Source organism: Microtus ochrogaster, chromosome 21 (assembly GCF_000317375.1).
Source record: "Microtus ochrogaster isolate Prairie Vole_2 chromosome 21, MicOch1.0, whole genome shotgun sequence".
Taxonomy (NCBI): Eukaryota; Metazoa; Chordata; class Mammalia; order Rodentia; family Cricetidae; genus Microtus; species Microtus ochrogaster.
The window spans coordinates 45,212,408-45,236,624 of record NC_022022.1 but is presented as its reverse complement, the minus strand read 5'-3'; the positions used below and the strand labels follow the sequence as shown (position 1 = coordinate 45,236,624).

Sequence of the window (24,217 nt, the reverse complement as noted above, 5' to 3'; positions counted from 1 at the left end):
AGTGCTAACAGATAAACACTTGGCTTCTGGCTTTTATGTGGGTTCTGAGGATAGAAAGTCAGATCCCCACGTTACTGGCCAACTCTCTTCTCCCTTGCACTTTATCTGACGTCAGGCTCATGACAAGGAGGCTCTCAAACCTACACAGCAGCCCGCATGGCTACAGGATTCCTGCTCAGCCCCACACTCCATGAAACCAGAAGCATTGCTACTTTCATTAATTAGAAAAATTCATGGACAACTGAAAAATATTTGAACTTAAAAAGATAAAAGGAGCAGCTGACAGACATGCTGGCACCTGCTTAGATTCTGACTTCTCTTTGCCATTTGTATTTTTGCTACTTCAGACCCTTAACGAGCTGAGTGACTGACCCTGAGCAAGTGAGTGTCATAAAAATTATATACTCCAGAGATGACAAATATCCAGGGGAAAAATTGCCATGCCCCTAGATTTAGGCGTGTGACATCTTACTCCCCTCATTTATATAATAGGGAAGCGGGAGCTTCACAGAGGCACGTGTCCAGATAGTGCTTCCTCTTGGCATTGTGGCGCTGGCTGAAGGACGGCAAAGGCAATAATGAGATGCTTAAATAAGCATCGAGCTTCCATGAAAAAGCTCATTAGCTGTGCTTTCACTCAGCCATCTTGGAGCAAGATAATGACCATTTTTGAAAGTCAATGGCACTGTCTTCTTGTTCTCACAGAGTTGTCAATCTCCATGTGATTCATGTGCAGCCACAGTGCTAGGTCCTGGACCCCACTGTGTCTATGAACGAGAAAGTGCAGTGTCTCCATTTCCAAGAGGGAAAGCCTTACCAGAAGGGCAGTAAGATTCAGCCTAAAGATTGTTGCTGTTTCTTCCAGAGAATGCGAGTGCTGTAGAGGGGTTGTTGGAACAGCACACATTATTAGTGCGAGAAGAGGCCTGTGTGACAAAACCTCAACTCAACAGAGAAATTGCGTTACAGTAGTGTTATCTTCTAAATTAGCCCATATGTGCCCTTTTGGTTGTCAGATTCCTAGAAGGCAGAACCTCTTGCTGCTTTTCCATGTGAGGCTGATTTGGAGAGAGAGAGATGAGGACAATGGAGGGACAGCGTGAGCACTGGTAAGCAGGGCTGAGTGGGTGGAGTTTTGATCCCGTTGCGTCGACAGGCAGCTAATTACAATGTGTCCCTAGGTGGTAAAATGAATTAATACGGCCAATGTCAGAGTTAGTCAGCAAGGAGCTAACTTCTCTGTGAGCAAAAGTGTGGACTCAGTGCCCAAGGTTCCCTTGCATCTGGCCGACTCTTCAGTGGTAGCCCGTTCAGCACCGCGGACAGCTCCTCGCAGACTGGAGGATCTTATGTGTTGGCTCCTCTGCTTCTTAAAAGCAGTTTGAGCCTTTTGGCTAACTTTAGTCTTAAAAGAAGCAGAAACAGAGAAGTCGACCAATGGAATCGAATAGAAGACCCTGACATTAACCCACAAACCTATGAACACCTGATTTTCGATAAAGGAGCTAAAAGCATACAATGGAAAAAAGAGAGCATCTTCAACAAATCGTGCTGGCAAAACTGGATGTCAAGCTGTAGAAGAATGAAAATAGATCCATATCTATCACCATGCACAAAACTCAAGTCCAAATGGATTAAAGACCTCAATATCAGTCCGAACACACTGAACCTGATAGAAGAGAAAGTGGGAAGTACTCTACAACACATGGGCACAGAAGACCACTTCCTACGTATAACCCCAGCAGCACAGACATTAAGGGCCTCATTGAATAAATGGGACCTCCTGAGACTGAGAAGCTTCTGTAAAGCAAAGGACACTGTCACTAAGACACAAAGGCAACCCACTGACTGGGAGAATATCTTCACCAACCCCGCAACTGACAAAGGTCTGATCTCCAAAATATATAAAAAAACTCAAGAAACTAGACTGGAAAAGGCTAATCAACCCAGAACAGAAGAAGTTCAAATGGCCAATAGACACTTAAGGTCATGCTCAACCTCCTTAGCGATCAGGGAAATGCAAATCAAGACAACTTTAAGATACCATCTTACACCTGTCAGAATGGCTAAAATAAAAAAACACCAATGATAGCCTTTGCTGGAGAGGTTGTGGAGAAAGGGGTACACTCATCCATTGCTGGTGGGAATGCAAACTTGTCCAACCACTTTGGAAAGCAGTGTGGCGGTTTCTCAGGAAACTCGGGATCAACCTACCCCTGGACCCAGCAAAACCACTCTTGGGAATATACCCAAGAGAGGCCCTATCATACAAAAAAAGTATATGCTCTACAATGTTCATAGCAGCATTGTTTGTAATAGCCAGAACCTGGAAACAACCTAGATGCCCTTCAATGGAAGAATGGATGAAGAAAGTATGGAATATATACATATTAGAGTACTACTCAGCAGTAAAAAACAAGGACTTTGTGAATTTTGCATGCAAATGGATGGAAATAGAAAACACTATCCTGAGTGAGGTAAGCCAGACCCGAAAAGAGGAACATGGGATGTACTCACTCATATTTGGTTTCTAGCCATAAACAAAGGACATTGAGCCACTGATCCTAAAGAAGCTAAATAAGGAGAACCCAAAGAAAAACATATAGGCATCCTCCAGAATATTAACCTTCATCAGGCGATGAAAGGAGACAGAGACAGAGACCCACATTGGAGCACCAGACAGAAATCTCAAGGTCCAAATCAGGAATAGAAGGAGAGAGAGCACGAACAAGGAACTCAGGACCACGAGGGGTGCACCCACACACTGAGACAGTGGGGATGTTCTATAAGGAACTCACCAAGGCCAGCTGGCCTGAGTCTGAAAAAGCCTGGGATAAAACCAGACTCGCTGAACATAGCGGACAATGAGGACTACTGAGAACTCAAGAACAATGGCAATGGGTTTTTGATCCTACTGCACATACTGGCTTTGCGGGAGCCTAGGCAGTTTGGATGCTCACCTTACTAGACTTGGATGGAGGTGGGTGGTCCTTGGACTTGCCACAGGGCAGGGAACCCTGATCACTCTTTGGGCTGATGAGGGAGGGGGACTTGATTGGGGGGAAATGGGAAGCAGTGGTGGGGAAGAGACAGAAATCTTTAATAAATAAATAAATTTTTTAAAAAAAGAAGCAGAAGCTCCCATACAGGCCCAGGTTCCAACAAGAACTTATTTTTCCTCTGTTTAATAGTTTCATATCCAGTTTCTAAAATTATGAGTCTCAACTTGTTTTCGTTGAAGAACGGGACTGTTAGCAATACTTCACAAGATTGTAATTAGATACCATTGTCTTTATGGGAGGCAGCTGTGCTTACTTACCCATTCCATAGTAGGTATTTAGTACTTATTTTGTGCTGGACACTGTCCTAACTAATGCAGTACAGCATTAAAGAAGAGCTGTTTGTGAACACAAAATGCAGACCGTCTACGCAGACCGGAAAAGCAAATGGCTGGCTACTTTTATCTGAAGTTCTTATTGATAATTATTGGCCTCAAAGCTAAATTTTATTGGTTTGTGTGTGACAGACACAACATTGACCCAAGCAAAGTAGGGGGTCAGGTGCTAAACACCTTTTAAAAGAGCTGTAGTCCTATGGCTAGAGAGATGGCTCAGAAGTACTAATCTTCCAGAGGACCTGAGCTAGATTCTCTGCACACAGGTTGGGACACTTACAGCTTACTGTAAGTCTAAGTCCAGCATTTCAATGCCCCCTTCTTTGGGAACCTGCACATAGATGTTATACAGTAAAAATGATATACACATGAATAAAAATATTAAAATCTTTAGAAGGTCTAAAGTCCTCAAGAGAAAACCAAGGTTAAGAAAATTAGGAAAAGTAAAATCCACTCTACACAAAAGATGCAGAACCTGAGTGCTCTATTTTTCACTGGGCTCCAGGGAACATAGAAGGAAAAACAAATATAGCCCAAAGCACCATCATCACACACATAAAAAACAAGAAAACTGGATCATAAGCAGTGATCCTGGGTGCTGGTGTCTCAAGATGACAAAAGAGTTAATCAGTTTGTCTGTGAGGTGGCCCACTCAAAACAAGAGGAAGAAAGAAGTCATAAGCTTTAAATGTCCAAAGAACATAAGCCCATAACAGAATTAAGAAGTCCAAAGGCAAGAGAAACAGGGCAGGTAGGAAAGCCAAGAATCCACAAAAATAGCAATGCAGCCAGAACATAAAAACTGAAGAGCATAAGATAAATATTTTTAGGGGGAAAAGAGCAAACATATATAGAAGGGAAAGTGCATTTCAAAACCGCCTGGCAAAATTTTAAACAGCAACAAACACAATAGAAAGAAGTTGGAAAGAAATTGAGTTGAAAACAGGCAAGAAGACAGACAGAGCTATTCAGATAATTAATGATATTTAAATGTGAAAAATCACCTAAAGTGTAGCAGAGAGTTGAGGGGCAAAAGTTATAGCCTCCCCACAAAGACATACAGAGACGTATTTGATTCACTCACAAACATCTTAGACATTTGTAGTTGCACACCTTCCTGACACATATGTCTGTGTGTATATCCACTCTATGTGCACATATGTGTTCTAATTAGACATATTTTAAATACACTACATGACGTACATCTAATGAGGGTTTTCAAAAAGCGTAAAGACGTGGTGAGACAATGTTACCTGTGATGGTTGAGAATCGTACAGAAGTTCTAAAAGCTACCAGACTTTGGCATCTAGGAGTCAGCAAGTATCAAGGAAGAGGAATAATACTAAACCATCACAGTGCCACTTCCGTGAGACATTGGGTGATGGAGAAAGGTCATTGGTTGATTAAATAAAGAAGCTGCTTGCCCTGATAGGTTAGAACGTAGGTGGGAGGAAGAGGAAGTGAGCTCAGAGACTCGACAGCTCTCCTCTCTTGGGGGCAGACGCCTCAGAGAGACACGATGCTCCACTCTAGCGGGCAGAGGCGAGAGCTCTGCTCTCTGAGGCACACGCGATGAAGCTCCGACCCAGGATGGACGTAGGCTAGAATCTTCCCGGTAAGCGCACCTTGGGGTGCTACACACAGATGATTAGAAATGGGCTAGACCAGGTGCGAGAGTTAGCCTAGAAGAGAATGGACCAAGCAGTGATTAAAAGAATACAGTGTCCGTGTAATATTTTCGGGTAAAGCTAGCCGGAGGCGGCCGGAGTGGCGGGAAGCAGCCCGCCGCTCCTATTACTACAATTGGGGACCAGGAACAGCTTCAAGGTTACTTAGGAAGGGCAAGTCAGAAACAAAAGGCAGGTAACAAGATTTATAGATGAAACGTTAATAGTGACAGGAACCTGCTGAGTGCCGGAGTCCTGCAGCCACAGAGCATCTACCTCTAAAGAGAGAGGGGAAAGAATCGTCCCATGTCCGGATTGATACATCTACCTCTGTTACTCTAAATGACACATCTGAGGAGGGAAAACAGGAGGAGAAGATAGATCTGACAGGTCAGAGCCATGAATAATAAAACATACATCTGACTAAGTTTAAAGAAACCACAGATTCACAGAACAAAATCAATGTGTGGATTTTTAACAGTTACGATGACATAAAAACATTGGAAAATAACTCCATCAGTGTGAAGGTAAGCTGGCAGAGAGATGACTTGACAGGTAAGAGCACACAGTGCTCTCCAAGAGGACCCAGGGTCAGTTCCCAACAGCTACATGGGTAACTCTCAGCTGCCAGTAACTCCATCTCCAGGGGTTCTGATGGGCTCTCCTGGCCACCACAGGCAACAACACTCAGTGTACAACCCCTACCCCCTGCCCCATGTGCAAGCACATAATTAATATTATATCTCTGGTAAATATGGAATAGTGACAGCAAAAGCAAAGATGGGCGACAAAGAAGGAATGGGTCTATAAACAGAAGCTCAGTCCCACAGCCATTCAATCCCAAAGAAACACACAGTGGCTTATAGTAATTACAACACTTTGGCCCACAGTTTAGGCACATTCCTAGCTCTCTCTCATGTCTTAAATCAACCCATTTTTTATTGATCTATGATTCACATGAGGTTGTGGCTTACGGGTAAGTTTCCAGCATCTTTGTCCTCCAGCAGCTACCTAGTATCTCCTTGAATCTGCCTTCTTTCCTCCTCTACCTCTGCTTGGGTTTCCCACTTTGCTTTATTCTGCCAAACCCGCTTCCTTATTAACCAATGGTAAGCAAACATATTTACAGCATCCAGAGGGAAATCCCATATCTTACAGGTAGAAAGATTCCTACAAGGGCCTCCGGCTCTTTATTATTAAGACCATTGGCTTTGGCACAGGGATAGAAACTTAGCTCAAAGGAACAGAAGAAGCTTAAACTAGGCCTATGTAAATGAAGACCATTAATGTAAAATACAATAGGTGCCTAGGTCGTATGGGAAAGGGATGTCTATTCTTACCTGAAAAGGGGGAGTGTGGAAGAGAGTGACCGATCTATAATCAATCATGCTCTCGTGCTTCCAGACTCTTCTTCTTGCCTCTTCACCAAAATAGTTTTTTAGCCACTTCAGTGCAAGGAAGTTTATTTTAGAAAAGACCCATGGTGTGAATATGCCAGTTTCCCCTCTCATGTTACCTAAGTGGCAATTATTGTCCTGATAGAAGGGTTTTGCTGACTGAATGCTAAAGCCCCACCTCCCCCCACAATAGGCTCACATATTTGAACATTAGGTCCACAGTGGTGGTTCTGTTTGAGAAGTTGGTGAAAACCAAACTGAATGCTGGGAGAAAGAAGGGTGGAGTCAGACAGAAGCCATGGAGCCATTGGAGACAGACGTGCCGAAACTTTGCTGGTAGGGAATGACCTTGCAGTGATGCACAGATTAATAGAAATTGGTTAAATAGAGCTAATGGGCCAAACAGTGATTTAATTAATACAGTTTCTGTGAGATTATTTTGGTTCTAGATGGCTGGGACAAACAAGCAGTCCCCTCCAACATTTTTTCAGGAACTTTTGTGAAGGGTCACTTTGAAGTTTGTAGGATTACCCCAGATTCCAAAATTTTGTCTCCAGCCAGTAGTGCCTTTAGCCATTAAGACTAGAATAAATATGATGTCTGCAGAGTGGAGTGCTAGGGAGAAGAAAAGTGGCTCAGAGCCACTGGGATACATGCAGGCTGAGAATGGGTTAGCTAATGACGTGAGCACCCAGGATGAAGCTCCACCCACTCTTGGAGGTAATGGAGAATCGCCGATGGCTTCAAAGCTCTACCTGAGGAATCACTCGCTGGTGCAGAGGGTGAGAGGGTTGTGGAGTGGTCACAAAAAGAGAAGGGCAGGTCACAGAGTGGAGGAACTGACCCACGTTTTCATTTCATGAACCTATTGAATTGCACCATTCCGGTATACTAGGGCAGTTATGTGCGAACTGAGACTTTTGTACATTATGTGAACATTGTATAAGTTGAAGTATGTTCCGAGTACACTAGGAAAGCTATTTAGAGGTGTCCTTGGGTGGGCTCTTTTGTATTGCTGGAAATTAACCCCAAGGGTGTCTATTTCAGAGCACCGGAATCTGGGTCCCCCGTGTCTTCTCCTGGACAGCCGATTGTGTCGCAGTTCTATTCTTGGAGCTCAGCCCTACACAAACACTAATTGGTTTTTGCATCTGAAAGGTTGTTCATCACTTGGTCGCTTCTAAATTTAACGTGATGTAATCCGCGCACAAGATGGGAGATTTCAGACCCCGTGGGAGGAGCAAGTGCCACATGTCGGGTTTCTAAATATATCTGGACACAAAATACTTTAAAAGAGGCAGAATTTCAAAAATGGCTTCCTTAATCTCAGATTTTACCCGATCTATGATTTTGGTCAGAATTAGTGATTTCCTGTTTTTTATGAAGGAAATACCTGGCACACCTTTCCCACCTTGAAGTTTAGTTTACACAGGGAAAGATAGTAACAATAACTAGAAACAAGCATGCATAGAAACAATGAAAACACACACCAAACCATCAGTTACCAAATTCCATCCTCTTGGCAACTGGCATCATGACTAAAAGTGTGTGCAAATTCACTGATTAAATGCATTGCTGAGAGACCCAGGTCTGCACGATAATGGGAACCACATGCCAAGTCTTGTACACGTTTTTCAGAACACAGTGAAACACACACAAAATTACAGTTTCTCGTGTACTTGGGTGAGTTAGTTAGGAAGCCCAGGGCTGAGACTCAATAGCACAAGGACTCAATCATCCTTTAGATGATAACCAAGACAAAGGGTTCAGTGCAAGCCTGGTGTGGTTCTCTGTGATGCTGGAAAGGTGTCCTCTTCTATGTGTGCATCTCCTTCCCACAGAGACCCACAAGGAAAACCATGCTTCTCTCTTTAAGCTTTATAGTCTTTTTTTCTTGTTAAAGCTACCCAGAATCTTCAAGGCTTTCTGAAGCCTAGATGTCACCCTGATAAGCTTTAGTTGGCCCTAGGCACTGGTCCTTTGCAAGTTTCACAGGCGATTCTAACACGCAAAGTCGAAAACCACTCTAGGCAGCTCACCCCATGACCCTGCTGGCCTGACTCCATCAGTTCCTGTGTCCTTGGGCTCTTTTACTTTAAGAACTGACTCTTGCCCATCCCCTTCCTCTGCCTTCATAAAAAAAAAGCTGGAAAAGCAGACTTGCAAGGAGTCCTTGAATCCATTCCTTGATCAACTTCCAGAACAAACTGGGAGAAGTCCAGAAAACACAAGCATTGGCAAAACATAACAAGTTTCTGAAACCCACTGCCTCCCTTGCCAGGGGAATTTCAAAAGCACGGCAAAGGCTCTTGTGGGAATCCAGCTCAGCCGCCCCTTGTTTCCCATTCACTCAGGAGAGTTGCTTATACTTTCTGAGCCCCGGTTTATTCATCTACAAAAACTGAAAGGCCTGCCACTTAAAACTTAATTACATGATTGTCAAAGTATTTAAAACAGTGTCCGGCACTTCACAGGTGTTTTGTGATGGCAGATGTTTACACAGGAAGTGAAGAGACAGAGCCCGTTCCCCGATTCCACTCTGCATTCATAATGATCACCACGTGTTGAGTCAATTTACCCCATTTCCATTCTTTATCTGCTATACAAATATTTGTTACATAATGGCCTTATGTCAATCAAACTGCAAGATAGTTGGATGTAGTAATGCATAAAAAAAATACATGATTCTTCTCTTGTCTCGTTGTATATTTTCATTGAATGCTTCACTAGGACATTTATATTACGGATCTCAAACAATTCATGTGGCTTGCTGGGGGTGGGACGATCAATAAACTATCCTTCAGTTCACCAATGCTGCAAATGTTCAGGGAGGGAAAAGAAGCTAAAATAGAGTCCTACCCCACCAGAGAGGGGCAGACAGTGGCAAAGAAGCTGTGGAGTCTGTGCGAGGGAGCTGCGCAGAGAACCAGACCAGGCTATGCACTGATGAGACCTTAGATTCTTCCTGGATGGAGAAGCCAAGTTCTTCCACCCAGTTCACCACACCCCGTGTGTGTTTCCCGTCCTGTGCTGCTGTTGGCATTTAATAGATCGTTCTCTCCTCAAATTTAGAGGCTGAAGCTCCAACATCTCACATGGCTGCACTGAAAACAGGGTCTCTGGGGTGGTAATTAAGATGAATTAGATCTGAGGGTGGGGTCTGGAATTAGGAGAATTGATGCTTTTTATAGGAAAGTTCTCCAACACAGAGAGGACCAGAGCCCAATCTTGCGTCTATAAGGAAATATACCCAGTTATTGAGTTATTGAAGCCATTTTTATTCCATTCCGATCCTCATATTAGTGAGGCCATACCAAACAGGGACTCTGTAGATAAGTTTTCAAGGTTTATCCATATTGTATTTCTTTTTATGGCTGAATAATGCTCTACCACATGGGGCCTCCCAACATGTTGTCTCTCCATCCTTTGATGGACAAACTCTTGTGAACAAGGTTGCTCTAAATATTTGTGTAGAAGGTTTCTTTGAAGGTCTCTTTCCACTTTTGTGGGGGTGTATTCCAGGAGTGGAGCTGCTGAGCTGTGGAAATGCTTACAACTCTGAATGTCTGATGCTCCACAAACAAGACTGTTTCCAGGTTCATACAAAGAAATCCTTTCTTGAATTCCACAAGACCACCCCTGAACAATTCAATGATTTAGAATATATCATCATTTTACAACAATCTCTCTTGATGCTAGATCTCACTGCTATTACTGATAACCTATAGAAGAACCTAAACTAAAGAAGGGTGAAAGTTTACATTTTTTTTTCACAATGTAAGGAAATCGAAATCAAAACTCTCCTTCATTGTTTTCCCGAGTGCTGTTCAGGCTCCTCTAGATAGCCATCGTCCAGGTGACTTTCTCGATCAGGAATTGAAATCTGGGTTCACAGTAAGATCCTTGGTGACAACATCACTTACCTTTGGGACCAGGCAGTATAGGACCTTGCATTAAGGGCATATTCCAACTCAAAACGGCTCCGTAAAGCTGCCACGTGGCTCCGGCCAGGCCCTCCCCTGCTCACCAGGCAATCAGAGGAAGAGGAAGGCGACAGGGAACCACTGCTGTTACTTGAGGCAGGAGACATGAGCTGGATGGAGAAGGCATGGAAGTCCTTGTTTACTAAGTCCAGCAGGCACCTGTACTGGGGCATTAGAGCTCAGGGCTCTTCTACACTGCTTCTAGCTTTCCCCTTCGATCTCTGCTGCTAAGATCTGCTCACATTGATCATCTACTTTTCGACCCATTTCTATTTTGATAGCTGGCCTTATCCTTATTCCTAACTTCCTCAAAGCACAGTAAGCCCAAAAATGAATTTACAAAATGTTTCTTAGATGATTATTACGTGATGATTGAAAGGTTTGCCACCTTCTTCACTGTGATAATAGGAACCACCAGCAGAACCTCCTTCCAGCTGTAGCTAAATCGCTCCCCGTGAAGCAACATGGTTTACACACTAGTGTCCTTCCCTGTGGCTCTGATAAGACAGCTCGGACTAGAACATCTTATGGGAGAGGGGTTTTGTTTTAGTTCACAGTTCGAAACCCAGCCTATCTCGGTAGGAATTCAGGCAGCATGCACTTGAAGCAGCTGTGAGTTTGCATCCATAGTCAGGAAGCAGTGATAACACATTCTGCTCAGCTCACTTGCTCTACTTTACAACTTCCAGGATCTCAGTCTGGGGAATGGCTCCATCCACAATTAAAATGGGTCTCCCCATGCTAATTAACATAATTAAGGTAATCAAGGCAATTGCCCAGAGACACACCCAGACATCCATTTCCCAAGTGACTTTAGATTCTACACATTTTGTTAGATGGAACATGGTTTGATATCTGGTGAATGGTTTCCCCCAAAAGAACAAAGCCAATCTCATTGCTAACTGATGGTCCTTTAGATGTTTGATAATAGCCCTCGGGCTCATGGTGATTTTCTCAACCTTCAGGCAAAACTCCTTGGTTCCTCCAAATGCTCTTCATAATATACAATTTCCACTTCTTTGCCATACTGATTGCTCTCCACGACAATGCAAGTGGCAGCTTTCATTATTCTTTAAAGGCTGAGAGTTCAATTGGGTCCTCTTTTGTTTGCTCATCACAGAGGGGAGATAGTCAGATCTTTTGTTCGGCAACAAGAGAGCCTCCTCATGCTGCAGCTCCTCTGAGCTTATCACAGCACTAACACAGTGATCTTGAGGCCATGTCCCCAGGTTCCCCTTTGACTATTGTTTCTATGGCTCTGAGAAGAACAGTATGTTATCCCTTTCAAATTTATTCTTGTTAGACATGTGCTATTATTTCCTTTTCCAAGATATTCTAGATTCTTGCCTTCAAATGTTTTCTAGCTCTCTCAACATTGTCACATTTGCCAATGTTGCCAGCAGGTACCCCTCAACCCTGGTGTCAGCTTGACAGAAGTATTGAACAGAGGGAGGACAGAACCCTATGGGATCCCACAAGCCTGGATCATTAATTAATGTTACCTGTCCGGTGAACTCTCTGCATACAAATGTTTTATCTTTCTCCTAGAGAAGAGTGTTCCCGACGTCCTGATCAGTGGGGCTGACCAAGCTTGTTTTCTAGATGTTTTCATTGTCTCTGTTTTGAGGTATCTTACTTAAGGGTTTCTATTTCCGCAAGGAAACATGAAGATCACTAAGAAAGTCAGGGAAGAAAGGGTTTATTTTGGTGTTCATCATTGAAGGAAGTCAGGCCAGGAACTCAAACAGGGCAGAAACCTGGAGGCAGGAGTTGATGCAGAGGTCATGGAGGCTTACTACTCTTGGCTTTCTTGGCCTGCTTTCTTATAGAGCCTAGGACAAAAGCCTAGTGATGGAACCATCCACAGTGGGCTGCCCCCGCACATCAGTCACTATTTAAGAAAATATCTTGAATCTTACAGAGGCAGTTTTCTCCATTTAAGTTCCTTTCTGATAACTCTAGTTCATGTGCCATGTTGACATAAGATGAATCATCACGAGAGGTAATTCCTATCGCCATCTAATGACCTACAGTCCTAGGCTAGCAGCTACCTTGTCTGGTTGAACTTCACATTCACATAAGAGGTACTCGGAGCTCAGTCTCCGAAGATGTCTTATAATAGCAGAGTCCTCCAGAGGATGCTTTTGTCAGTAAGCAGCCCTGCAACCTAGACAGCTACTCTCCACGTAGCCATAACTTTCTGTGTGTCGGAAGGACGCCTCCCTCTCAATGAAAGGCTTCCTCTCTGGGATATTTTGTGAAAAATGAGACAGAATGACTGGTGCCCGTCATCCTGGAAGTATTTCCCAATAGAGCAGGTTCTAGGGACTCTGAGCTAAGATTTATTTTAAGGAGGAAATGTTTCTTGTGGAAGGTTCTTGTTGTGCAGGCTCAGGATGTGTGTCGTGGCTTCTGCCCTTTTCATGCACACGAGCTACAAATCTGTGTAAAGTCCTTCCCTCCTCCTGTGCATTTTGAACATATTATTTTTGAATGGGTGCTCTTGTTTTAGCTCTTTTTTGCCTATTTTTAAATGCTATCTCATGATCAGGTATAGCAAATTAAGGCAATTATACAGAAAATTAAAACAAACAGCTCCTTGATATTGAAGAAATGTTGTCATTAGCATCCATTACTCTATGTCCTGCTATGACTATGCCGTCCAGCAGATTTGTGTACTGTTTGAGGTAGTGTTTCCTTCCTTTCTGAACAAGTGGACAATGGCACAGTGTTCTATCTGGCTCATCACTTGTATACAAATTTGTAGAAAAAAAATGATTAGATATTTACTTTTCGATGTGTTTGTTATAGTTATAATTTTAAAGATTCATTCTCTCTCTCTCTCTCTCTCTCTCTCTCTCTCTCTCTCTGTGTGTGTGTGTGTGTGTGTGTGTGTGTGTGTGTGTGTGTGTGTGTATGCCTATAAAGACCAAAAATTTGTTGGCTACCTTGTAGCTGGAGCTACAGAAAGTTGTGAGCTGCCTGATGCAGCCCTCAGACCTGGACTCTGGTCCTCTGAGAGAGCAGTGAGCACTCTTAGCTACTAAACCAACCATCTTTCCAGCCCCCATTCTTTCAATTTTTTTTTTACATATCTATTTTTAAACACAGCATCACTGCAACCATCTCTGGCCTGATTATTTTAGAGTCACAAAAAAATTCTATATAAATTTGCCTCTTCCCCAGAAGAAGGAGCAGAGAATGTTCTTTCTAGGGGCTTTGTCAGAAGAGCAATAAAAATGGAGTCACTGGACCCCCCTCTCCTTTCCAGTGAGCACTGGAGTGGTTTTCCTCATTTGCTTGTATTTGTGTACTTAGTTGGGTCCTAGCGCCTCTAAGACACAGTCTCTGGCCCTGATGGTTCTTTTTGGCGACACCTAGGATGTTTCAGGCCCTTTTTTTATATTTTGATTGTGAGCCCAGCCTTTAATGTCTGAGCCATCTCTTCAGCCCTCAAGCCCTTTTTTTAAACAGACTTCTCATAAGGTCAACACTTACCTCCACGTTGCACAGACATTCCTCTAGCTTCCTCACGACTTCAGAAAACTCGGGTCTTCCCTGTAAACCAAGAAAAGACTGTTTTTCTTCCTTAAGAATGAAATAAAGGAAACTCTTTGGGTTTGAAAATTGAGTATTTGCATTTGTAAAGAACGAGATTAGCAATAAAGTATATTTTTTATTTAAAGTGCACTTGTATTGAAGGGCTAATTGAATGCTCATTTACTGTTCGCGGAGGGATGTTTAGTCTTTCTGTGATAAGAGTTTTAAGTCAGAATTTGGAACTCCATTCAGATAACGAAACAGTGGAAAATCTTTAATTAGCTTTGCATGTTTTTAAATGGCAGGGTTTCTTCTTCAAAATGGAAGAATAATTGTGAATACTGAAAATTGTTAACTCTCCTGATGCCTGACAATATGCTGTCCACATCCCAGGGGAAAGCATCCCTGCCTCTCATTTTGCAATTAGCTTTTACTTCGAGAAAGACATTTCAGATTTACAGCTAAGGCCAAGGTAGAAATTTCACAGCAATGCCCTACTTTTGAGTTTAGACTTTTGATTTCAAAAACTGACATGGAAGATATTGGCTATTACGAACTTCAAAGCCATATAAGTTTAGTTAAGTGGTTATTGTGTCTTTTTATATTTCAAACCTTGTACGAGTTACAAGGGATATAAAAATGAATGAGGACCTACAGGAAAAATTCTTGAAATCTTGGAAAGTGTTGGTTTCTTTTAAAGAAATAATATGTTTCCTTGTGCGGGATCGTGAGGACTCTGCCCCCCACCACTTCTCCCTTTATGAGAGCTTCACTGCCGGGAGGGGGAGAGGTCGATTGATGCAGGCGCAGCAGCCAAATAATTTAGAGTCTTTGCAGAACAAGGGATTCTCCCTCTATCCATCCCTCCTTCCCCCAGGATGCTGTTTCCTCCAGAGCCCTCGCGAGTGGGAGCTGCTCTGTACAGAAGTTCTGCTCCTCTGCGCTGGTGGGATGGTAGCAGGGTGGCTGACCAGCTATGTCCTCCTGGCTCCCTTCAGAGCATCAAATTATCACACCTTCCACACAGACAGTCTCCTTTCTTTGAAGTTTTAAAGAGTGGTTGACAGTCAAGCTCTCTACAGCACATACCCTTACGTGTACAAGCAGAAAGTTCCCATCACCCAGGCCTTCCCCAGTGAGTGTGCCCTCTCCTCCGTACACATGGCCATTCTCTCTGGAGTCCTTTGTCCCTAAAATACATCTTTTCAGTTGACTTGAAGCCAACTGTTTTGGGCTTGGTCCCCTGGTTCTCCTCTTTCTCTCTAAATTTTAATGTTCCCAGGACAGTTATTTTATTTTATTTTTGGTTTTTTTCGAGACAGGGTTTCTCTGTAGCTTTGGAGCCTGTCCTGGAACTAGCTCTGTAGACCAGGCTGGTCTCGAACTCACAGAGATCCGCCTGTCTCTGCCTCCCGAGTGCTGGGATTAAAGGCATGCGCCACCATCGCCCGGCCACCAGGACAGTTATTTCGAGACAGTTTGTTGACAAATTGGCAGCCTCATGTCTGTAAAGTACAACTCTTCCTTTTTTTTAACTCAATACTGTTTCTGAGCACGAGTTCACACATGCAGTTGAGTGTCCTTAGTCTTTCCCATTTCAGTCAGTGACAAATGTGTCTACCTATAAGACTCTAAAGCAGAGAATAATCTTTGACTTTTTTCTTCACTGTGTTTGCATCCAGTGTACTGGGAAATTATATGGTTTTTCCTTCAAAGTTTATACAAAACCTCCACGATCAAAGTAGCTTATGTTATATAAACCTGCCTACAGATAAATGCTGCAAGCATGCCCTGGTAAGAAGATACCGGGGCATGGGCAAAATAGGTAAAACCTACAAGACGCAGTCACTCAACAGAGAGGAAGGACCAAAGGAAGTCTTATGTTTTTGTTCTTTTTCTAACAACTTTTATTCTGAGGATGGATAACCTAAATCCAACACAGGAATTTATATTGCTATAGTTGTTTGAGTAACCAGAGGGCAGAATTCAGGTCCATCATAATATGTTGTCCATTGCTGTATAACAAATGATCAAGAGTCTCTAGAAAAATGTATGGTTTTGTAGTTTTTGCCTTGTTTCTATGGGTCATAAGCCCAGCTCAGATTAGCTTGGTCCTTTCTTGAGAGTCTTATCATATTGAAATCAAGGTGCTGGATGCCACTGAGACTCTTACTTAAGATTCACTGATTACATCCAAGATCATAGACAGTTGGTAGAACATGTTTTCCTATGCTTTTGTGACTCAGGTCTTTGCTTTCATATTGTATTGCTCAGGAATGGCCCTAGACTTTCAGAGGATGCCCACACCTGCCTGGTATGGGTAGTTCACAAGATGGATGCTTGGTTTTCTCCTGGCTACCATGTGTTCATGTCCCTGAGTGTTTCCTCTGTGGCCAGCTATAAATAATTGCTGCACCCGAGTGGGTAGCCCCCACAGGACAACCTTCCTCTGTATATAACAGAGAAGAATCATAGATACAGCATCTCTTCATCTTCACATACTCTGTCCACTCTCTGAGAGAGGGATTATATATGTGTGTGTGTGTGTGTGTGTGTGTGTGTGTGTGTGTGTACAACAGGTGAGACTGTTAAGGGTGGTTCTGGAATCCTGCCTGTCACAAGGAGACAGTAGAGATCAAAGGGATCCTAGGGGAAAAAAATCCAGTGAACTGTCGAACTGCCTGCATAAGCTCTGGACTACATACATGGGCAATCTTTTGCTGCACAGTAAGGCCACAAGAAATGGGCCGAGGTTATATTTACAGCTCATAAGGCCTTGTTCTGGGTATTTTCTCACAGAACAACTGTGTGACTTTTATGCTCAGCCTAAAGAAAACTGCCACACTCTGCAGATCCAGCTAATGAACTGCATCCTTCTGGCCCAAGTGAGTCCACAAAATAGTTTCCCATCTTCTACTCAATTTGTCTCCATCTTCCTTAGAGCCAGTGAATACATATCAACTATAGCTATAAGGGATTTTGAAAGTGAGCAACGTTTTATGTGTTCTTGCAGATTTAGCGTTGTCTGCCAGACTGATTTGAGTTCACTTTTGTAAAGTCAAATTATATCATTAAGATGAAAAAATTCATCTTCTACCTCCCTACCTCTCTACTGTCAGAGGTACATCCAGTCCTGCAGACATCCTTCACATTGTCTACTATTAGTGAGGCTTCTCTGCATGTTTAAAAGTGTGATCCAGAAGCAGTCAAGGTAATCACTTAAGCACGCACCTCAGAACAAGCAAGCTTTCTCACTAAAGCCTGTAATCATGCCCCATCTCATTTGCATAAGTGAAGAACAGCATCCTGGCATTCTCTAAGGTGGCAGCCTGTCATGTGATCTCTGACTTACTCCTCCTCTTGCACAATCCTGTTGTCTGGCCACACACAGCCTGTATGGGGTTCACCACATCCAATCAAAGCATCTGACCTGTGCAGTCTGCCATACCCCTTGTGTTGGCTAAGTTGACCCTCATATGGATGTCATCCACCACATCCCTCACGTGGGGTCACCACTCCACTCTGTGTGTGGTACACCACACCCTCACGTGCAATGAGTCATACCTCTAATCAGCACAAAATATGTGTTTTTGTGTTCACCTGCTTATAACATATGTCACAGCAGAAGACAAACATCCCATGAGGCAGGACTCCACCTACATCCGCAGGATCAGAGCCTTCTATCTGAACAGTTCACTAAAACTCTTATTGAAACAGTGACTGAATTGATAATGTCCACTCCACCCTTAGGGGTGGTCAGTTCACTCCACCCTCATGTATTATACATTGTACCTCTCATGTGGGGTACACCCTATGTGTCGGCTACCACACCCCTCATGTGCAGTCCACCATATCCCTCAAATGGGGTCAATTCCATTGTCATGTAAGTTCCCTATGCCCTTTGTGGGACCTACCCTACCCGTCACGTGAGGCCCACCACGCCTATAATGTGGAGTTCACCGTACCTTTGGGGAGTTCACACTTGTCTTTCTCCCCAGCAGAATTTCCTGTACATTGCTCTCTGTAGTAGTTCATACTTAAGGGTCACTTTGCCTGAGAATCCTTGTCTGCCTGGCAAGAGCCCTGGTGCTGAGCCTTTGCTGTTGCTTTTGTTCCACGGCATCATTTAGTATCAGGTGGTGACCTGATGCGTGATGTGGGATTCCCCTCTGTATGTTGTGAATACCGTTGGTTAATAAGGGAATTGTCTTATGCCTTTGATAGGGTAGAACAGAGATAGATGGGGAAAACTAAACTGAATGCTGGAAGAAAGGAGGCAGAGTCAGAAAGAAGCCATGTAGCCTTGACAGAGCTGGACAGAACTTTACCCGGTAAGCCACAGCCTTGTGGCAATACACAGATTACTAGAAATGGGTTAAATTAAGATTTAAGAGTTAGCCAATAAGAAGTTAGTGCTAATGGGCCAAGCAGTGATTTAATTAATACAGTTTCTGTGTTGTTATTTCAGGATCTAGGTGGCTGGGAAACGAACAAGTGGACTCCTACTACAGATACTTATTTTCACGTTCATTTGCCTGTTGCTATGTCACACTATAGTAGGTTCCCCTGACGAGGCAGGGCTACATTTGTGTCTCCATTCCCAAAGTACAAAGGCCGTGATCTACCTGGGCCGTGACTCTGAAATATGTGCCAAATTTATTATTGAGCCAATAAATAAATTAATAATTTTATATTTTATTTTGTTCTCAAACTATTACATATTTAAGGCCTTCATTACAGACTGCTTCTTTTATTTTCCACCGAGAAATTCCTTTTAAGTGTCCCTTTTGAAGGGTGCTAACATTTCCCTGGGGAAGCTGGGAAAGGCTGCATCATGGCACACTTGAACATTTATTGTATTTACAGCACCTCATCTAACTCTGTGTGGCTGATAGACTTTTTTTTTGTTGCTGTTGTTTTTATTTAATACAGGAAATGCAGAAAATATGAAAAATGAAGTAATTTATGAACGGTACCATGGCTGGGCAGTAACAGCTGAATTCATTTCTGGGCAGAGCTAAGGTCTTAGTCTGGCTCCATTAGCTCTCCCTCCATGGGCATCTGGGTCTGCAGCTGTATAAGGCTGGGAGCCTGAGGCTCTTCAGCCTTGGAGGCAGCATCAGCTTAAAGCCTTGGGTTCGCTCCTCTCCACGTGACTCGGATCACACTCAGATCCCCTTTCTCTACCTCACAGAAGATGCAGAATTAAAAGAAATAAGAAATAAGGCGATGTTTGGGGCCGAAGTGCTGCATCCTCTAAAGAGCTCTGCCAAGAACCTAAGCTACCAATAACAGGAATTTACGATCAAATGCGGTAATAGCTCCCTGTAAACTCAAAACACAGTTGTAGCTTTCTGTGTTTGCAAGCACACCGCGGGGCTCTTTAAGAAGCAGCCACCATCAAAAAGCTGAAGTCCAGGTGGCAGGCACCATGGCTCTCAAGGACACCACATTCTGATGAGTCTTCATTGTGCTCTTTCAGGTGGATGGCTCCTACCCCTTGCCTTCATGTTGCGGGTGACAGTGTCCTCCCTGCGTCCTGTGTGGTGTGCACCCAAGATGTAACCCCGTGTCACCAGTTAACCTACACAGTAGGTAATAAGCTCATATTGCAGCACAGCAGCGAGTGATGTTGCCAGCAAACTGCCTGCACTATGCTGTGAGGACCGCTCTGAGGTCATCCAGAGAGGGTCACCCTCTGAAGAAGCAGGCCTTCCATCCCTGAGGGACTTGTAACTTCCTACTTTCTGTCCCTGAAGGTTAATACCATCAGGATCAACTGAGATATTTTTATTACAAAAGGATTATCTGCCACTCCTAAAGCTACATACTTAAAAACGAAGAAACGAATTTAGATTACGAAAGCTGCGTTTGTCTGGACTTTGTGTGGATTTGAACCTTACCACCAACTGAAGGAAATGTAAATGATTGTGAATCCTGAACTGCAATTGTTCAGCATTCATACGATTAACCAATGTACCAGCAAAACCGATTATTATCAAAGCCCATCTCATTTTGAAAGTCTGGTCGCTCTCTCGCTCTCTCTCTCTTTTTATCAGTGGTAAATGAGCTGTAGAAATGCTAACAAGGAGTGCTGCCTGTGTTCATTACATATTGCTTGCTTAAGTCAACAATTTAATAAGACACCTTATTAACAAATTTGAGGAGAATGTGATTTACATCCTGATATTCATGGAAGGGATAAACAAGCTATAAGCTCTGTCAGTGGAAAATTTTCAAAAATGAGACCAAGTGAAGACAGAGTGGAGGAAGGTAACTTCATTCGTTTCTACAATCCCAGGACTGTCTGGGAATTTGGAGGTAGCCGTTCTCATCCTGTTTGAAACGGGCGAGTTTCCTGTCAGTCGGAATGTGAACTGTTCCTGGTCAGTTCCTGGATGCAGCCGCGATGTGTCCCCATCCCATAAGCAGACTCCCTGGTGCAAGATGCCCTCTGCTTCGGGATGTGCCTGAGAGATGGGAGAGTTGGTATTCCCTCCCCCTGCTCCTTGCTCTTCCATGTAACCTCACACCCAGGATGCTACCCATGTGCGGCTAGACTTCCTGAACACAGAGTCAGAAAGGGGCTGGGAGGTGTTTGTGTCTCCTAGCAGAGGAGTAATTGAGAGAAATCAGAGTTTTCTCAGTGAGAGTCTGAAATCCCCAAGGCACGGGGCACCCAACAAACAAAGAACCTCCCCCAGATCCTCTCAGACATGGCCGTGAGAGAGACAAAATGCCAAACTGGCCAGAATTAATAGAATTTAAATAATCGATAACAGATGCTTTAGAAAGTGCCCTGATTCAAGCTTCTGTGTGCTGCCAGGAGAGAGACAATTCTTCCCAGACAAGGCTCTCTGAGCTGGCTTTGTCTTTTAGGTTTTATCGCTTTGTTTCAACCAAGCAGTCAGGATTTCCCAGGGGAACAGGGATTTGCTTCCTCTATGGCTGGTGGTTCCAATATCACCTTCAGACCTCCTGGGGATCATGATCCTGGAGTCTGCAGTCAAAACAAGTTTAGCATGATAAAGACGTCTTAGGATGGCTCCTGATGGCAATGCATCTTTATTGAGTTAAAATGCTTTGGTTACTAATGACAGAGCGGCCATGGCTCAGAGGTGATTATGGGGAAGGATTTCACAGTTGGAAACCCTGAGTGCCACCTGTCAGCACAGGATGGACCTCATTGGAGGGAACAGGTATCAGACAGGAGGCCAAGACGGCCTAAACCTTAATGAGAGTCCTACTGACACATCTTCCAGCTGTCTGGAGAAACTCTAGATATGATCAAGTTGACATCTGATCTAGTTAGCCCGCAGCAAAAAAAGAAAAAGGAAAAAAAAAAAAAAAACGAAACTAAATTCTAATTCCTCTCCACTCCCCGCACGTTTATGTTGGAGAGGGGGGATAAAACAACTTATTTGACTTCCCAGCATAAATATCCAAGCTCTGGGCTTGGGGTGGAGCTCCACAGTCAGGACTCAACCCCAAGGGAGGCCTGAAAAGCCACCTTCAAAAGAACTTCAGTGTGGGCTAGCCGCCAAACCAATTAAGTCTGCATAGTGAGGAACACATGGGTTTGTGTTCCTTAAATGAGCATGTTTCCATGAACAGCAGAGAGAGGTAAAATCCACCATTGTTACGGCCAGATTTCCCCAAACTTGCAATGGTTTCCATCTTGCTTCTTCCCGCCCATGTGACACATCTCCCTTTGTTCCTTCTTTGTGCGTGTATCTGCTTCTAGCTTCTGCTTTCTTTCCTACAGCGGCCCCCGATCCTTACTGATGGAAATATCTCCAAAGTTGAGAGCACCGACCTGACTCTCCTGGTTAACCTGGCCCTGCTCTCTCTGAGTAGAACTGCTATCTACGGAATTCAGGAAGGTTCCCTGCATGGTGTCACCACGCTGTGGACCCTGTCGCTGGGCCACAACCACATCCCCTGTTCTCTGTCCGACCACACCTTAGCAAGCTGCGAAGCCTGCAGGTCCTGGTGCTGAGCAACAAGGTCTCCCTCACCCTGAGAGCAGCCTGGTTCAGGAGCACCAAGGCCCTGAGCAGACTCCTGCTGGATGGAAATCAGATCACTGACCTCACACAGAGTTCTCTTAGAGGCTTGAACCTTCACAGACTCAGGCATCGGGACTTATCCAACAATTTCATTTCCTTTATTGAGAAGGATGTCTTTCAGTCTCTACCCCAACTGAAAGTGGACCTTTCTAGAAACCTGTTGGCTCACATGCCGGATGCCTTTACCCCCCTGAAGCACCTAAGCCTTCTGAGCTTGGAGGGGAACCAGAGGAGCTGCACCTGTGACTTCTACCTGCTTGAGCCTCTTAAGAAATTTCGTTAAGTCTCTGGCTTGCGGGTTCTATAATACGAAGGAACTAAACTGTCAGGTATCCCCTCCGGCTACAGCTGCTGCAAAGATCATGCTGAGACTGTCTGAGACCAACTGTGACTCCAAGGGTCACAACCTCACTCTGGCTCTAAAGGACAGGCGTGCCCTCCTCCCAGGGCAGGACGTCGCTCTGATGACTGTGCTTGGCTTTGCAGGTATACCAGGGGAAAGTAGCCCCCGTCTCTCCTCTCTCTGGTGTGTGTTCTTGGAGTGCCTGAGTCCTTTCTACAGCAGCTGGGGAGAGCCAGTGGGCTGTGGAAGGGAGAGGTTGGTGAAGGGGGTCTCAGTAGACCTGGCACAAGTTGCAAGCACTTCCTGTTGAAGAACAGCGCAAGGCAAAGACAGGGGCCTGAGAATGAAGAACTCTGCTCCGGGTGTGATTAGCATAACCTGGAATAACTAACTTGTTACCTAGACTTCCTTTCACCATGGCTGTGACACGGGATAACCAAACACCAGACAGCACTGGAGTGTTTACTAGCATACTAGAAAAAGTTTCAAGGACCTGGTGAGCAGTAGACTCTTCCCTTGGGACATTCCCATCAAGACACATTTCCTCCCTGTGACAATCATTTGTGGGGGCAGGAGAGATGATAGCTCAGCTGGTAAAGACACTTGTTTCGTGATGGCCCCAGGCCTGTCTGCAGGACCTACATAGAGTAGAGTTGTATGGCTTACTCACCCAATATTCATATTCTCCCTCTCTCTCTCTCTCTCTCTCTCTCTCTCTCTCTCTCTCTCTCTCTCTCTCTCTGTCTCTCTCTCATGTGTGTGTGTGTGCAAAATAAGTATTTATAATTTTAAAACGCAGCATTACACATAAGTGTGGAATTTTCAAAGACTAAAGATGCTGTGTTTAAAAATTTGCCAGTGGGCTTTTCCAGAACCACAAGAAGGTGTCAGCAAGGCAGGTGCAGGCACCTCTTGTGCAGAGTGTGGGGCGCAGTCAGTGAGGTCTGAAGCCTATGGCTCTGCAGCTTTGAACCCTGTCTGCCCCCGACAAGCTGTATGACTTAGAACAAGCGACTGCATGATTAGCCGGTTTTCTCTTCTGCTGGAGGCTCTGTGTTCTTTGAGGACTCGAGTTTCCCAACCTCTTTCCTATCCTTGGCCCAGGCCGACAAGGGGGTAGCTAATCTCTCAAAGTTTAAGAGTAATGGAATTTTAAAATTCCTTGGCTATCATAGCTTGCCAGACGAATGATATGCAGTACTTTCATTAATTGAAATTTCTCGAGCTAATTTATCTCTCTGTGTGTTTTAGAATGATCTCAGTGCATGGTGGAAAGTTTACACAGGGCAATGAGGAACATGTGTGTCTGTGATTCTGGTTGTGTGTGTGGGCACATGTATCCCTCTGTGTGTCTGTCTGTGTGTTTCTAATTCTCCCCCTCTTCCTCTGTCTCTCCCTCTCTTTCTTGCTCCCTCATATCCTCTCTCTCTCTCTCTCTCTCTCTCTCTCTCTCTCTCTCTCTCTCTCTCTCATTCTCTCTGTCTATGTCTATGACCGGGCGTGTGTGCATCGTTCTGAGTGTATCAGTGTATGTTTCTGTGTGTGTGTGTCTGTGATTGTAAACACACAGTGTTCTAAATCTGGAGGACACCAGTGGAATCCAAGGCTGAGCAGCGGATCCTTTGCTATAAAACCATTATGTGAGCAGAGGTTCCAGGTGAATGAATTGGGCACCAGCTCTTTGACCTCTGGTTGTACTTCTAATAGGAACCAGCCAATATAGTGACCACCCACACTCAGACTCCCTCAAAACAGAATACGAATTCACCAGAAAAACAAATTCCTTTGAGATCTGTATAACAACATCAGTAATAGAAAATTCAA

At 44.1% G+C, this 24,217-nt stretch overlaps 1 protein-coding gene across 1 annotated transcript in view; it reads right to left on the bottom strand.

The window, feature by feature from the left end:
• Positions 1-24,217, bottom strand: part of LOC101993063 (serine/threonine-protein kinase TNNI3K) — a 218,983-nt gene that overhangs the window by 25,194 nt on the left and 169,572 nt on the right. Inside the window, exons 22-23 of the mRNA XM_005357460.2 lie at positions 13,940-13,999; positions 10,382-10,551 (exon numbers count right to left, since the gene is read on the bottom strand). Coding sequence (XP_005357517.1) covers positions 10,382-10,551; positions 13,940-13,999 — 230 coding nt within the window. The remainder of the gene's footprint in view (positions 1-10,381; positions 10,552-13,939; positions 14,000-24,217) is intronic.